Source organism: Platichthys flesus, chromosome 19 (genome assembly GCF_949316205.1).
Source record: "Platichthys flesus chromosome 19, fPlaFle2.1, whole genome shotgun sequence".
Taxonomy (NCBI): domain Eukaryota; kingdom Metazoa; phylum Chordata; class Actinopteri; order Pleuronectiformes; family Pleuronectidae; genus Platichthys; species Platichthys flesus.
Window position 1 is genome coordinate 567395 of NC_084963.1, and position 15818 is coordinate 583212.

Consider the following 15818-nt stretch of genomic DNA (forward strand, 5'->3'; position numbering starts at 1 on the left):
ATCAGGTCACATGTTGTGTCTATGAGGGAAGCTAGTTGAGACTCGAAATAAAAGACACAAAATGTGGTTTTATTTTCTAAATCCAAAGATGATTCGTCTACGCTGCCACAGATCAAACTGCTAACACGTGCTGCCCTCTGCTGGTTGGTCCTGAGAGGTGCAGCCCAGTGATGTTGCAAAGTGAAGAACACAAGTGACGACAGGTGGAAAAACCAGACGATTATTATTCCTGTCAGAGAAAACATCACATGACTCAAGAAACTAAGAGTTGAATCTTCATGGATTCAAAAACATCCTATAAGTTAAACATAAACTCAGTTAATGACACGGTGTAAAAAACAAAAACCATGTTCAACATAACCCTTTACTTTTCAGAATCATAAAACATCCATAAAAACTGTACATGCTCCTGAAGGCAATTCTGAGCTTTCCATTGTGCACTGAGAACACACACACACACACACACACACACACACACACACACACACACACACACACACACACACACACACACACACACACACACACACACACACACACACACACACACACACACACACACACACACACACACACACACACACACACACACACACACACACACACACACACACTACTGCGTCTCCTCAGGCGGCTGTGGCGGGGGTGCAGGTGGTGTTTTAGGTCTGTTTGGTTCTTCTGGTCCTGACCCGTCAGTCATTGCTGTCACGGAGCTGCTGGTGTTCTCCACCTCCGTCCCGCTCTGCAGGAACTTGCGCAGGTCTTTCAGAACCGGTCTGAGCATCTGCACCAGCGCCAGCAGGGCGGCCTGCGTGCCCTCCAGCGCCTGGGCCTGTCTCTCCTGGGCGAACGCCTGCGCCTCCTGCGAGCGCCGCATCATGAGCAGCAGCTCGTTCTGGCCCTCCAGGTGCTGGGCGATCTGCCGGATGTGGACGTTGGTGACGCGCTGCTCCTGCAGCAGGCGGGCGGAGTTGAGGGCGATGCGGCTCTTCAGCTCCTGAGGTTTGGCCTGGGCCTGATGAGGAGGAGGAGGAGGAGGCGGGGAGGAAGAGGACGAGGCCAGCATCTCTACAGGAGCCTCGACGGCTGCCACCACAGTGGGGGCGGAGTCACTCACAGTGGTGGTGCAGTACTCCACCACGCCGCCGTCCTCCAACGTGTGATACGTGGTTTCAGCTGGAAACGGGACAGGAAGGCACTTTAGTGATTTATCATTTACTGTGGAAGTTTGATTTTAAACCACTTTGTTAAATCACGTTTTCATTTGTCCTTTCATTCTCCTGCTCGTAAGATGGAAAGTTGGATTTTAGGTTGTTTAGAACTCGCTCAGCGACCTGTGAACATGGGGTCATTCATTATTTGAATAGAGCTCCATGCAGGTGTGAACAGTGGAGAGAGGAACGTGAACTCACTGCTCAGCGGCTTCGCCTCGTCACAGACGGTCACTGAAGCAGCTGGAACATCTGGAAACACACAAACACAGACTTACACACAGGAACAACACAAACACAGACTTACACACAGGAAGCACACAAACACAGACTTACACACAGGAAGCACACAAACACAGACTTACACACAGGAAGCACACAAACACAGACTTACACACAGGAAGCACACAAACACAGACTTACACACAGGAAGCACACAAACACAGACTTACACACAGGAACCACACAAACACAGACTTACACACAGAAACCACACAAACACAGACTTACACACAGGAAGCACACAAACACAGACTTACACACAGGAAGCACACAAACACAGACTTACACAAAGAAACCACACAAACACAGACTTACACACAGGAAGCACACAAACACAGACTTACACACAAACACAGACTTACACACAGGAAGCACACAAACACAGACTTACACACAGGAACCACACAAACACAGACTTACACACAGAAACCACACAAACACAGACTTACACACAGGAAGCACACAAACACAGACTTACACACAGGAAGCACACAAACACAGACTTACACAAAGAAACCACACAAACACAGACTTACACACAGGAAGCACACAAACACAGACTTACACACAAACACAGACTTACACACAGGAAGCACACAAACACAGACTTACACAAAGAAACCACACAAACACAGACTTACACACAGGAAGCACACAAACACAGACTTACACACAAACACAGACTTACACACAGGAACACAGGTGGGACTGAAATCGACATGTGATCCACATGAGGAGGAAACGATCAGTTCAAGTTTCAGGAGGAGATGCTGGTGATGAAGAGGAGGAGGTGACGAAGGCACGAGGTTTGTCTGTAAAACTTCATTTAAAAACTACAAACACAACTTGTCCTGATCTACAGGATGTGACAGGAAGACATTTCTAAAGTTTGTAATATGAGCAGCATTAGTAGTTTTAAATATTTAATTTAAATGATTTCTTCTGTTCTGATCAAACCTCATTTTACTGGTTTGAACCATTAACGCACCAAATCAGATCCTGTTTCTTATCTTAACTCAACTAAACTTATATTTTCTTATATCTTATCTTACAATGACTTATCTTAACTTGTGGTGCACAGCTGAACGAACACGTAGAGAATCAGAGTTTCTCTGGAGTTAAATCCACTCATCACACCGAGTCTGCCTCCTCTTCTTCTTCTCCATCCTCCTCCTCCTCCTCTTCTCCATCCTCCTCCTCTTCTCCATCCTCCTCTCCTCCTCCTCTTCTCCATCCTCCTCCTCCTCCTCCTCTTCTCCATCCTCCTCTCCTCCTCTTCTCCATCCTCCTCCTCCTCCTCTGTAAAAGCTATGAAACTTGTCCTCAGTGTGTTTCTAAGAGGACAGCCCCCCCCCCCCCCGGACTCACCCTCCAGGGGGACGCTGGTGTCGCTGTGCACGGCCCCGGACAGGCTGATCTCCGTGTCCCCTGAGGATAGACTGATGATGGTCGCCTCCCCCAGCAGGTTGCAGATGCGCTGCTGCATGGCGCTAAGGATCACGGGAACTGGAGTGCAGTCCGCGGCCGTGCCCTCGATGGCCGCTCTCGCCTGCGCCACCTTGCGGCGGACCTCGGTCTTCATGTCGGACCACTTCTTCTTCACCTCGGACTGCTCGCGCGGACACGTGGTGACGCTGTTCACCTTCTCCAGGATCTCCAGCCACGCGTTGTTCTTCGCCATGTGCGTGACTCCAGCGTTAAAGTGGTTCACCAGCGTGTGTTTGTGGCGCTCGATCTCCTCCACGATGATCTCCACCTCCCGCTCGGAGAAGTTCATCTTCCGCTTCTTCGCGGCTTGCGCCATGGCCGCTGCTCGGTGCGCAGAGTGCGTAGAGCCGGAGGAGTTCTCCGGTGCGCTGCGCAGCGTAATGGCTTCCAGAATCCCCTTCTTCTCCAGGACAGCGACGCTTACGTAGCCCGGGGCCCGCCCACTCAAGCCCCATTGGCTGGGCTCCTCTCGGTCGGGCTGAGTGCTCTGCTGCTATTGGCTGAAGCAAACGTCCGTCACTCAGCGAGCCAAACAAACTATGGGTCTAAAAGCAAATACACGTTTTCTCCGTTTGAATTCAAACGTAGTTCGAAACTACGAACAATGTTTAAGACATATTCAATTCAGAGCATATAGGAAACTAAATTAAAAGAGAAGAGAGAGGGGGGGGTAGTGAGAGAGAGAAGGGGGGGGGGCAGTGAGAGAGAGAGAGAGAGAGAGAGGGGGGGGGCAGAGAAAGAGAGTGAGAGAGAGTATAAATAAAGATGGCTGACTGGTCTCATCCACTATTGAAGCCAGATGAATCCTGACACACACACTTCTGTCTGAGCAGGAGGAGCCAGGAGATGTCGATACTCACCCTTGACCAATCAGGAGTCAGTGTCAGCTGTCAATAAGGACGTCTGTTTCTATATCATCAAATAACTGATTCAAACCAATCTGATCAGAAACTTGAACAAACAACAGAGAGAGAAGGACGACCCGAAATGACAGACACCATGTGTTAACATGGAGGAGGAGGAGCCTTACTGCAGCCAGCCACCAGGGGGCGATGGATACGCTTCACTTCACTTTGGGAGGCGTTGTGTCGTCCAAATTTATTCACAATCTACATCAGGGGTCAAACTCATGGAAGAGAGAGAAACACCCATCTATCCATCCATGCATCTCTCCACCAATAGAAATGAAGGCATGAGTCAGCGTTTCAGCTACAGATTTATAAAACCTTTGTTTCTCGGGTGGAAAATGTTTTTGTTTCCTTGTGAAAGTGAAACTCAAATCAGAATCCAAGATAACCACTTGTCACGTCTAGTTCAATCTGAGGAGTTAGCTGACCCAGATTATTTTCTCTCCCTGAGGATTTCCATTTGGTTCTGCAGCTGAGACGTGAACTTAGATCAAATCTCACAGAGTATGAAGAAGTAGCTTCTTCTGAAAGAGCTGAAGGTTTTTGAAGAATTGAGAAAGTTGAATGTTTCAAAAAGTATAAAAAGACAAATATTAGCAGCCTTGTCCTGAACGAGCTGAATGTTCTCACACCCGGATCATTGAAATGAACTGATCTTCAGAAGACGAATACAAAATATTAAAAAAAACTAACTCAACACTCCCACGATTAAAGCTTTAACAATGATGCACTAAAAAACTGCAGTTATGTCAATGGAATTTATCAAAGAAAACTTTATTGTTCTGTGACATCATCAAAACAGGCCTTTACATTGAGGAGAAAACATGTGGTGTGACGGGTTGGACTTGCTCAGAGGCACTTGGGCAGGGTCCCTCCATCAGAGGAACTAGTCCTCCTCGATGTCTCCGTGTGGGTCCTGGAAGCCGAGCGCCTGGATGTCGCGGGCGATGTCAGGGGGTGTCGGTTGAATTCCTGAGATCCTGAGGCGTGAGAGGAGCTGCTGCTGGGAAAACGAGTCTTTAAAAAATAAAGACACGATTGTAAAGGATATAAAATACATTTCATCTTGTTCTGAGTCTGTCAATAAAGGGACGGTTTGTGCTTTAACATTCTAGTTTAATCAGAAACAGTCAAACACATAAATTATTGCTATTATTTATTCAACTTTTAAGATCTTGGATACAGACAGAGGAGTGGTGAGATGTTTTCAGACTGGAGGAGCTTTGAGGTGCCAGAGGAACCAGAGGTGTACGATGTGTTCAAAGACCTTGGATAAAGTCAGACGTATGAGTGACAGGCATGGTTCCATCGTTAGGGATTGACAGCAGCTCGTCTGTCGTCATGGAGAGTCGGCCTCTGTTAGCACCGTGATGAAGGGAGGAGACGGGAAGGTTCAGGAAGTCCAGCTCTCTCTCTCCCTCTTGTCACCATGTTTATTTACACTGGTGGTTTGAGGAACTGATCCGAGGTCATCTTCTTTCTTTCTGTTCCAGTGTTTAGAGAAGTTTCCTGTGATCCAGCACTTTAAGTTCGGATCCCTGCTCTCCATCCAGCCGGTGAACCCATGACTTGGAATCAGACCTGTGCTAACCACACACAGAGAAACGGGTCCGCCGGCCCAGTGGACAAGTGGGAAGACCACTGGGACGGCATCCAAACATGCAACATTTACTTCTGTTAATCTGTTTCAAATACTTAATTGAAGTACTTTTGGTGACATCTATATACATTCCTCCACCAGTCTGTACTGTTTCAAAAATAGAGAAAACATTTATTAAATTATAATCACTTGTTACAACGATGATAAAGCTCAACCAAACAGAACACAGTCATGTGACTGGGGTGTAATGTTTCTAAGTGTCTTCTTCATTAGTTGAGTCTCATTCTGTCAGCTGTCAGAGTTTCAGACCTAAGATCCACACTGGTCTCTCCTGGTGTCCCACTTCATTCACTGGGAACCAGGAGCCACACTGGTCTCTCCTGGTGTCCCACTTCATTCACTGGGAACCAGGAGCCACACAGGCTTCATCCTACTTTCTTCTGGTTTGTCACTGAGCGGCTGCTTCACGGGAACGAGCTGTGATCTCACTGTGTCTCTGATCGAGTGAGTGTGTGAGTGTGTGTGTGGGGGGAGCCCCTGGGCCTGTGTGTGTGTGCTGTCTGGACACACACACATTTTCCCCTCCCAGTCGCGCCCCACCAGTTTGAGAATCACTGGCATAGAGTGAGATAGAGACACACACAAACACCCTTTCCTGCTGAACTACTTTATTTAACAGCTGATCTCATACAAGCATAAATAGTCTTCCACATTCTACAGCTGCTGTCACTCTCACTCTCACACCTCGGTCACTTACAGCCAGCATATTAAAATAAACTAGAAATATATATATATGCTGAATGCATCTGTGAATAAGCCACAATTTACTAATATACAAAGCAGCGGTCAGTCGGTGTGTCTGGAAGAGTCACTGCGACAAACACCGAGGCCACGTTCAAGACATGAGGAGCAGAAAGTATCAAACATTCACACGCAGCCACAGGAGGAAGTCTGATCGGTAATTTGTAATAAATAGGAGATCAGAGCGAAGTGACAGGAAGCGAGAGGAGCAGAGGAGACACCCGTCCACTGAGCTCTGCTGCAGGAACCAGAGACAGATCCACAGGAAGCAGGACATTCAATCATCACTTCATCTCCACAACAGAAACACACTTCACTACAAAGATGTTCTGTTCACATTCATCTTTCACCCCCAACAGGAAGTGGTTCCTCATCCTCACTTGAAGAACTTCCTGTGTCCTCGTCACCAGGGTGACATCAGAGTCTGGAGACCCAGAGGGTTCCACAACAACCAAATGAGTAAATCATTTAAAATACCACGAGGGTAAATGAAAGGATTTACATTCAATCATCAATCAATTAGATTTCACATTACAAAATATAATTTCAAAATGTTCTCCGTCATAAATCTGTTCATTCCAGATGTTTTTCAGAATAACACTTTGAATTTCAAAAGCTTTTGGGTTAGGGTCCCTCCAAAGTACTGGTAGCCATAAATCTGCAGATAAATATATTTTGATATTTTGATATCTATGTGTGTGTATTTAAAAATATGTGTCAATGATTCCTTTGATGTTTTCAGACCCCTGTGACAAATAAGTGTAGTTGATGTTTTATATTTGACAGTTTAACCATAAACACCAGTGTCACGAGAAGTACCACCTGTACTTAAATACAAACGTGATTGGAAAATGTAATGAAACCATTTATAATCAAATAATAAAAGTAAATCTTTAATAATAATTAACAAATTATTGGTTCATTAATGTATTTTTTTAGGATTATATTTTTTAATTCTGTTCCCTTTTCTAAATTGAATCCTGAAACCCATTGGGCTCCATGTTCCAGACTCTGACTTGACCAAAGGCGACAATTGAATAAAATAATCTACGTAGAAAAGGAAATTATTCAGGAAAACCAATAGATCACAACTCAGTCATTAATCCTTGTGAAAGAATAAATAAATAAATACAGTAATAAATACAAACTAACAGGAATTAAAGCAGAGAACCTTAAAGTGCATTCCATGTCCAACAGACTCTGAACACCTCCTTTGGGCCCAAGGCATCATGGGAAACTGAGCAGTCCACTCACGCCTTCCTCTGATTGGACGTCCCATCATGTGACTGAAACGCTGAAATATTCAAGGATCCAGTTTCAACAGCATCAGAAAAATTAGTGACATTAAAATTTCTCTTGTGACCAAATCAACGATATTCCTCAGAACTCAAATTCAAAATGAACATGTTGAGAACTTGGTATCTATGTTGAGGTGGAACGGAGGAGAACGCTTCTCCCTAGTGTTACGTTATTATTCTGCTGGTACTTAAAACATAAATCAGGTTTTCTTAATGTTTTTGTTTTATTCTAACTGATGACGGCCAAACGTCCTGTTTGTGGGATGAGATTCGTTTTTCTGTTTTCCTTCTGCAGATCAATATTCAACACAAAGAAATAAAATCAAGTTTAATCCTCAATTCTCTGTAAAATCAGCATCAACAAGTCAACAGGACTGTTCAGGTACCCCCCCCCCCCCGATGAGCTCATCGTTCTCCTGCAGTTTCCACTTCCTGTTTAGTGTCATCGCCTCTTTCTATGTAAATTCAACCACAGCCGAGGGATTCACTCCCATGACCTCACAGATCCTCAAAGTGCACGAGGTCTGAACCGTTCACAACCAGCCTGAAATCAAACTGCTCTGTTCTGAACGTCTCCACTCGCTCACGACAACAAGTCCTGAAAGAACCGGACCAACAGTGGAAAGACATCGGGTTGATTCTCGATCCTGAGCAGAGGCAGGTTCACATGGAGTGAATGATCCTGAACGTTTATTGATCTATTATGAACGATATGAGAGGAAACGTGATTCGGATGTTTGGCACTGTTTCCTTAATTCTAAAAAGAAATTTCAGGAATAAATAAAAGAAAGATTTTTTCTAACCGAGGGAACTTTCTCTCCATCTGGATCGAACATCTGTGATGTCACGGTCCACCGCGACCAATCACCTCCACCATTACTACTTTAATCTCTTAACTTATAGAACTTTCCTAACTTTCTTAATTAAGAGGCTCAATGCATCTAAGTGCTGGAGACAGTGGAAGTAAGAATAAATGTGACGTCATGAAGTGTTTTTTGTCCCCAGTTCAGTTCGTAGACATGAAAAAGCTCTGGTGAGGTTTGGTGTTGGATCGAATCTGAAGCGCGCGGGGGGGGGGGGGGGGATGATAAACTGAACGTTAACAAAGACCTTTAAGAGTTAAGACTTCTAACAGAGCAGCAGGTCACTGAATTCAATGTAAACTGTAGTTTTGCTAAAACAAAGCAGGAGCACTTCAGAGTCGCTCAAAGAAAGTTTCAAATAACAGCAAAGGACAAACTCTCCTCTTCCAGAAAGTTCTGCTCAGCTTCCATCTCCTCACGCTCGCCCTTCAAACCCTGGAAGTCCATCACTTGATGTGTAGAATCTCTGCCGCTTGCTTCTTAGATCCAAACGTAGTCTTACTCCAGGAGCCTCTTGAGTCTGGGTTCCTCCTCTTCCTCACCTGGACTTGACCCCCAGAGTGAGCTTCAGATGCTCGTACACCACGTAGCTGATGCTCACAGACGGAATGACCTTCATGAAGTTGGGCGCCAGACCCCGGTAGAGCCCCGTGGCGCCCTCGGTCCTCACGATGTGTCTGAACAGGCCGGTCATGCTCATCTGAGGGCCTCCTTCCAGAGTAGCTGAGGAATCAATGATAACTTTATATTATCAAATCAATGCTCTGCCCAAACCATCTTTAAGACCTAGTGTGTAATAACACAGTACCAGTGGCAGCTGCTGCTGCGGGGACTGACCTTGTGCCTGCATGCGAGTCCTGACCAGTGCGAGGGGGTAACTGGCCAGCTGACCACACGTGCTGGAGGTGGTGCCACAGGCCAGCAGCACGAACACGCCTGGGTCAGCGCTGTCCGTGGCGTAACGCTGGAGCCACCAGTTCTTCAGAGTCTGGAAGACCAGAAGAAGTGAGTCAGCTGGGCTAACCTCTCAACACACACACAGACACACACAGACACACACACGCACAGACACACACACCTCGTAGACTGCCAGGTCGATACCAGCGTAGGGGATGATGCCCAGCATGTTGGGGACGTAGCCCTTGTAGAAAGCCGCCCCCCCCTCCTTGTGGAGGATGTGTTTGGCACAATCCAAGATGCCCGAGAACTGCCCCGTCCTCCTCAGCGCCAGGCGGGTCTTCAGGACCTGAGAGGACAGGAAGTCACGTCAGACCTGAGCCGTACAGTATCTTAAAGTTTCACATGTTATGTTCAAGATAAAAGTTCAAACATGTCACAGAACAAAGAATCCACTTCGCGTTCAAACCTAAAATCTGAATTCTTAAGAGTGTGTGGTTGTGTTCCTGCTCTCACCTCCATGGGGTAGATGCTGCTCTGAGCGATCACGCCGGCCAGAGAGCCCGCCACCAGGCGCTCGCCGATGCCCAGCGTCTCCTGGTCACTCCCGATTAATCTTTTAATCTGACAGAGAAGATATGTTATTCATCGTTCAGATGGGACAGAAGTGAACGGATGTTTCAGACGGGGCTGATGTACCAACCTGCTCATAGGCCATGAACTTGATCGCAGACTCGGGACCGATTTTGATGACATTGATGCCGTTGCCTCTCCACAGCGACCGGACTCCGCCCTCACGGATCATGTGGGTGAAGCCTCCAGAGATGTGCATGCTGTTGCTCTTGGAGCCGTGAACCTGCATGAGAACCTTCAGCCTGTCCAGTGGAGCGGTGCAGGTTCGAGACACCGCTCCAGCTCCTCCTCCAGCCACTAGGTGGCGCCACCACATCCCCGTTTTCTTCTCTTCTGCCGTGAATTCATCGGGAATCGTTAAACTCTCACCTACGTCAAAGATCTGTGGAGGAACCAGAGGATTCCTGTCAGGTGACACTGTGACTCAGCTGTAACTCCAGCGACTTGACATTCTGACAGCAGAACTCAAAGTGAGGAAGAGGAGGACGAGCAGTCTGTACCGTGGAGTGTTTCCAGTAGAGGATGATCTCAGGGATGTTGCCTGCTGGATGCAGGAGGTGATAGTCTCTCCACTCGTTCCAGTCGATCGTCATCGTTCCATTCTTATCCATACTGAGGATGAAGATCACAGAGCGTGAGGAAGGTTTTCATCAGCACAGGAAACAAGTCGTCTGCTCTCATGCACGTTACGTCTCCGTCACAGTGTTCTGAGATATTGAATGTGTTGTTCCCTTGAAAACAAAGAGCTGAGGCCTTGATGAGCCGGTGCAGTGGTGACTGGTGCAGCTTGGGCTGAGCAAGCAGACGATAGAAACCACTACTTACTACAAGATAGGGGCCCAGACATGACCCCTCCTTATTCTGAGACCAGCCAGAGAGAAGGAGACACACACACAGTTAGAAGAACAAGGCACAACACTTCACAATGAGACACACCATGAGTCAACTGGAAACCTGGAGGATGAGGAGGAGAAACGAGCAACAGACGTGAGTGAGTCCATGTGAGGAACCAGCAGGACAATGTGTGGAAGCTTCCCAGTGAGCGAGTGGACGAGTGGACGAGGTTTCTAACACGGGACGGACGTGAAACAGGACTGAACTCAGAGACGTACACGTGTGACGGATCCCCTGAGACACCCGGTGTGAACAGGACGAGAACAGCATCACTCTCACCTCCTGAGAATCTTCTCCGCCTGCTCCTCAGAGATTTTCACGCCCAGGTCCCACAGAGACTGCATTATCTCCTGTGAGTCGATGTGACCTGAACACAGAAGTATGCCATTTAATAATTCACTGAACAGGACAGTTGAGTCTCTGTTTGTCTTCCAGTCTAACAAACACCAGTTAGAGAAGAGATCTGTAGGATCCACACGTTTCAAGAGTTTGATCCCAGCCTCTAAATCTTCATGAGATTCCATACCATCGTTCTTCTTGTCCAGACTCTTGAAGACGAGCCGGAGTTTCTTCTCGTGGTCTCTGAGGTAATGGACAAACTCCTCAAAGTCCAACTGTCCGTCCAGGTCCTTGTCTCCGGCTTTCACTATTTTCTGTAAAGACAGAAGAGAACAGACATGAGGAAATAAGAACATGAACAAGAACATTAACTGTATACTCAGTAAATCATATCCAATCTTATTAACTTGTATAAGGATAATGTGGCTCATCTCCTCATTTATGTTTCTACATTAAATTGATCCAGATTTTTATTTTGATCTGCACCAAGTCACAAATATCATTCCTCAGAACACGTCGGTTTATTTCATCAGGATCCAGGAATTATTATCTGAAACCATCCAACATGTAAAAAAAGAAAAATGTTCCATCTCGAAATAATTAAGAAAACTCAAATCATTTTTAAATGTAAGCCCCAGTCTCCCAGCAAGTGTCATGGTAAGCAGTCCAGTGTTTTTTGTGTATTCCTGCTGCCAAACAGACACACACAGGTGAGAACATGTGTTCCTCAGCCGAGGTAATAACTGTTATTAGAACCAGTCCGTTTGCTGCAGAGTGACGATCAGCAGCCGAGGTCAGAGCCTCCGTCTGGGGACTCAAACTAAGCCGGGCAGGTTATCAGAGCCTCCAGAGCTCTCCGCTGGTATCAGCTGGGCAGCCAGCAGGACTTATCTGACCACGAGCACACACACGTAGAGATAGAGCTGAGGAAGGAACACGTCTGACACAGAATCAAACCGACACGTCGCTGAAGGATCTGCTCCAGCGACCAGGAGGAAAAGGGACGGAGCTGAGGAACCCCACTGCAGCACAGGGCCGAGTGAGGGACAGGAAGTGATGTCACACTCCAGCTCAGGCCTCTTTTACACAAAACTAAAGTCTGTCTGTTTAAAACTTCAGATCTTTCCAAAGTTGGTAGATAAAGTTACAACAAAGGATTAAAGATTTCCTCCTCAGATATAAGGACTGAGACAGTAAAGATTAACACTGAGGGGGGGGGGGGGGGGGACTTTGACCTGTTAGTGGGACTTATTAAATAAACCATTCAAACTGGTTTCACACTGACGCTGCTTCTCCAGGTCAGATCTCCCAGTAACGACTGGTTTCTGCTTCCTCCCAGTGGGTTGGAAGAGTCAGAGGATCATGAAGCAAACTGAAGTTCCAGATAATGAACGGCTCAGAGGTGAGTCACTCCAGGAAGCCCGACTCCATCACCTCTGAGTCAAACAGCTGATCGGCTTCAAACCACAGCTTTTACAGAGACAAGCATGGAGACAACGTGAGCAGAAACATGCTCCTTTGCTCAAGGGCACCGGACAAACAGCTGCTCAACCTCCCTCACGTCTGAGAGAAAAGCTGAACCAACGTGTCTGAACACAGAACAGGACTGAGTCGTCAGCAGACACTCTGGAAGGTGAAGCCATTGTCTGAAACCGGTCTTCTGTGTAGGGACCAGCAGGGGGCGACTCCACTGGTACTTTCTACAGAAGTCTATAGAGAGGGACTCCACTTCAGTTTACATGTCAGGCTCTAGTTTCAAGTCTTCTTCAAACATCTCAGCCTCAGCAGCTCTTTAACTCTGCATGTTTCTGTAGCTCGATCTAAAACGTGCTCGTGTGGGAGGAGCCTGAGACGATCTAGACTTCAGACAGGAACTGAGTCTGATCCTCCAGAGAAGATCCAGAGAACTGAGGAGCTCAGTAGTGAAGCAGGTCTCCTGGGACAGGAGAAGACAGCCCCCCCTTCACCCTACCTGTTCTGCAGGCGGCTCCACCAGGATCACTACTGAGGGCGTCTTCACAGAGACGTCACTGCTGGTGTCTTTCCTGTCAGACGAGGTTGCAGTCGTCCCCTGCAGAGCAGCTTCCACCTCTCTGCAGGTCTCTGGAGCTGGCTCCTCTGCTGGCAGCGATGAGTCGGCAGGTTTACACTCTGCGCTGCCACAAAGTCTGTGACTCAGGGAACTCAGCATGCTCTGCAGCATCCTCGTGTCCTCGTGTCCTCGTGTCCTCGAGTCCTCCTCTACTCAGATACCGGGACGTGACACACAGAGCTGGACCACGAAGTGCAGAGGACTCAGCTCAGCGTCTTCTCTCCGGGTCGGTGTAAATCACGAGACGACAGGAGACCGAGCTCAGCACCACGAGCTGCCAGCGCAGCAGGAAGTGACCGACCTGACCCACGGCTGGTTCTGAGAATCCAGCATCTCACACAGTGAAGACCTCATGAGGATGAAGTGATGCAGCAGCAGATTCTTTTCTCCTGAGAAGCTCCGGAAACCTGCGTCCTCACTGCAGCTGAGCTCGACCAATCACTGCAGCCGACACCGGCATGGGACCAGCCCCTCGGCCAATCCAGGGCCGGGCAGCAGCGTGGCAATAAAATGATGCCCTCGGGAGGAGGAGGAGGAGGAGGAGGAGGAGCGAGGGAGAGGTGCAGGGTTTCCCTCTGTCACACCTCCCTCACTGGAGAGAATCTGCTGAGTGATGCTCCCTCCCTCCTCCCTCCCTCCCTCCTCTCCTCCCTCCTCTCCTCCCTCCTTCCTCCCTCCTCCCCTCCCTCCTCCCTCCCTCCTCCCCTCCCTCTTAGTCAGAATCCAGCAGGGAGGCCATCGCCCCGACGACCATCACATTTTCATTCTCTCCATGTCCCGTCTTCCTCCAGCTGGAAGACGAGTGAGGCAGCAGAGCTCTTCATGACCTCGTGAGCTTCGTGCAAAAAACTTGATGGAACAGAAACAGACAAACTTCTAATTTAAGTTCATCATCTGTTCACTTCTCTGTAAATAAAGCTTCTGGTCAGAAAACCCACCAACACCAGTAGAGGTGGTAACAGAGACTCTCAGGTCACATGCTGCAGGTTCTTATCAGCTTCTTCTTCTTCTTCTTCTTCTTCTTCTTCTACCAATTAGTTTCCTAGATTCAAGTATCTAGTCCGGCTGTGAGTGACGACTCCAGTGAAAACACACACTTTGACAGAAAAGTCTTAATGAGGCTTCTCACCTCCAGACAACCAAGACAACCTCGTGAGCTGCGTGTGTGTGTGTGTGTGTGTGCGTGTGCGTGTGCGTGTGTGTGTGTGTGTGTGTGATGGTTTAGTCTCAGTATTGAAATGAGAGTTTGAGCGGACCCAATGTTTGATTAGAGGCTTTTCACTTTTATATAGATGTTATCATGTAGAGACGTCCCAAACGGTCAACTCTGTCTGAAACACTAGGGGGCGTTACAAGCCATGTTCAACCATTAATGTAGCTTGTTTTTATAAATGTGTTAATAAATATTTATTAAACAACATTAATGTGTTTCTTCAGAGAAAGTCATCATTTGATCAAGTGATTTGATCTTTTCCTTTCACACAGAGATCACTTTCTTTCTCCATATCATATGAAACATGTTAAATATATAACCCCCCCCCCCACACACACACACACACACATGTTTGAACATGTTAAACCCCTCACCCCCCACATGCTGATCTCACCTGGAGCTCGTGCTCAGTTCGGTGAACTCCTAACTTCTTCAGCCCGATCGTCAGGTCGCTCAGGCAGATTCCTCCGTCCTGGTTCACATCCAGGATCTGGAACAGAACCTTCAGCCGGTGCTCCTGCTCCGGTCCCCCGCAGAGCTCACAGGACGGCCCCGGGCCGGCGGGAGGCGGGGGGCCCGAGGAGGAGTCCTCTGGGTCTGCGGAGCGGCACTGACAGAACACGTCCCCGAGCAGAGGAGGCTGCTGCTGCATCCTGAGCCGCCGCTTCACCGGCCACCGGCTCCGTCACATACCGGACACACCGTCACAGCACCGGGCACGACACGTGTCCCTGCATCGGACCGGCCGCCGGTTCACTGCCTCACGATCCCGCCTCCTCTCACCGGATCACCGGGATCCAATCACCCCCTCACACCGGGAACCCTCCGTTAGGAATCCACGTGACACAGCCGCGTCACCAGCGGGAGGTGAACGAGAGACGCCGGTGAACCGAGGAATCCTCCCGTTAAGATCCCTGCCCACGGTGGAGGTCGAACCGGGCTCCGGTAGCACACTGTGCCGGTAACACGGATCGTGACTCACACAGCGGGGCGGGGGGCCGGTGAGGCCGGGGATCGGAGCCGTTAACCGGCAGAGACGAGGAGCGACGCACCGGGAACCAGCTGAGACTCGAGTCCCGTGGATCCTCGCGAGATCTCAGCGTGTGGAGGAGGAGCCAGGGCGCCACCTTGTGTTTAACTGCTGTATTACCAGTGGAGAATCATTCTCATTGTTCTTATTTATAGTTTTATATATAATGAAGTTTATGACGTCATGACTCCGACTGCACAACATGTTAGTATCTGAGACATTTGGCTTAAAATGAATGAATTAGCAAATGGCCTCCTGCTTATATGTAC

General features: G+C 48.1%; 2 protein-coding genes across 6 annotated transcripts; both read right to left on the reverse strand.

Annotated features, from left to right (window-relative positions):
• Window positions 1-48: 48 nt before the first annotated feature.
• Window positions 49-3394, reverse strand: naif1 (nuclear apoptosis inducing factor 1). Its single transcript, XM_062413050.1, has 3 exons — window positions 2862-3394; window positions 1413-1463; window positions 49-1176 (listed from the first exon to the last, which is right to left on the reverse strand). Exons 1-3 carry the CDS (start codon window positions 3295-3297, stop codon window positions 614-616), a joined length of 1050 nt encoding a protein of 349 aa, XP_062269034.1. The 5' UTR covers window positions 3298-3394; the 3' UTR covers window positions 49-613.
• A 2746-nt stretch (window positions 3395-6140) lies between these two features.
• Window positions 6141-15712, reverse strand: slc25a25b (solute carrier family 25 member 25b). 5 transcript variants are annotated; one of them, XM_062412358.1, is made up of 10 exons: window positions 14914-15712; window positions 11402-11528; window positions 11155-11242; window positions 10807-10842; window positions 10482-10593; window positions 10052-10363; window positions 9865-9972; window positions 9530-9697; window positions 9289-9439; window positions 6141-9174 (listed from the first exon to the last, which is right to left on the reverse strand). In XM_062412358.1, exons 1-10 carry the CDS (start codon window positions 15169-15171, stop codon window positions 8990-8992), a joined length of 1545 nt encoding a protein of 514 aa, XP_062268342.1. In that variant the 5' UTR covers window positions 15172-15712; the 3' UTR covers window positions 6141-8989. The 5 variants fall into 5 exon arrangements, with proteins under 5 accessions (XP_062268342.1, XP_062268343.1, XP_062268338.1 ...); XM_062412359.1 differs by lacking the exon at window positions 14914-15712 and adding an exon at window positions 13187-13848; XM_062412354.1 differs by lacking the exon at window positions 10807-10842 and having other exon boundaries at window positions 14914-15710.
• Window positions 15713-15818: the final 106 nt, after the last annotated feature.

What these genes read in the sequence shown, in the direction of transcription:
- slc25a25b (XM_062412358.1), bottom strand. Translation starts at nt 15,171, where the DNA reads ATGCAGCAGCAGCCTCCTCTGCTCGGGGACGTGTTCTGTCAGTGCCGC. An exon ending in GCGGAGAAGATTCTCAGGAG is followed by an intron (nt 10,843 to 11,154) that starts GTGAGAGTGATG and finishes GGCTGGTCTCAG; the next exon opens with AATAAGGAGGGGTCATGTCT. An exon ending in AGTTCATGGCCTATGAGCAG is followed by an intron (nt 9,973 to 10,051) that starts GTTGGTACATCA and finishes CTTCTCTGTCAG; the next exon opens with ATTAAAAGATTAATCGGGAG.
- naif1 (XM_062413050.1), bottom strand. Translation starts at nt 3,297, where the DNA reads ATGGCGCAAGCCGCGAAGAAGCGGAAGATGAACTTCTCCGAGCGGGAG. An exon ending in CACCAGCGTCCCCCTGGAGG is followed by an intron (nt 1,464 to 2,861) that starts GTGAGTCCGGGG and finishes GTGTGTTTCCAG; the next exon opens with ATGTTCCAGCTGCTTCAGTG. An exon ending in CGAGGCGAAGCCGCTGAGCA is followed by an intron (nt 1,177 to 1,412) that starts GTGAGTTCACGT and finishes TCCCGTTTCCAG; the next exon opens with CTGAAACCACGTATCACACG.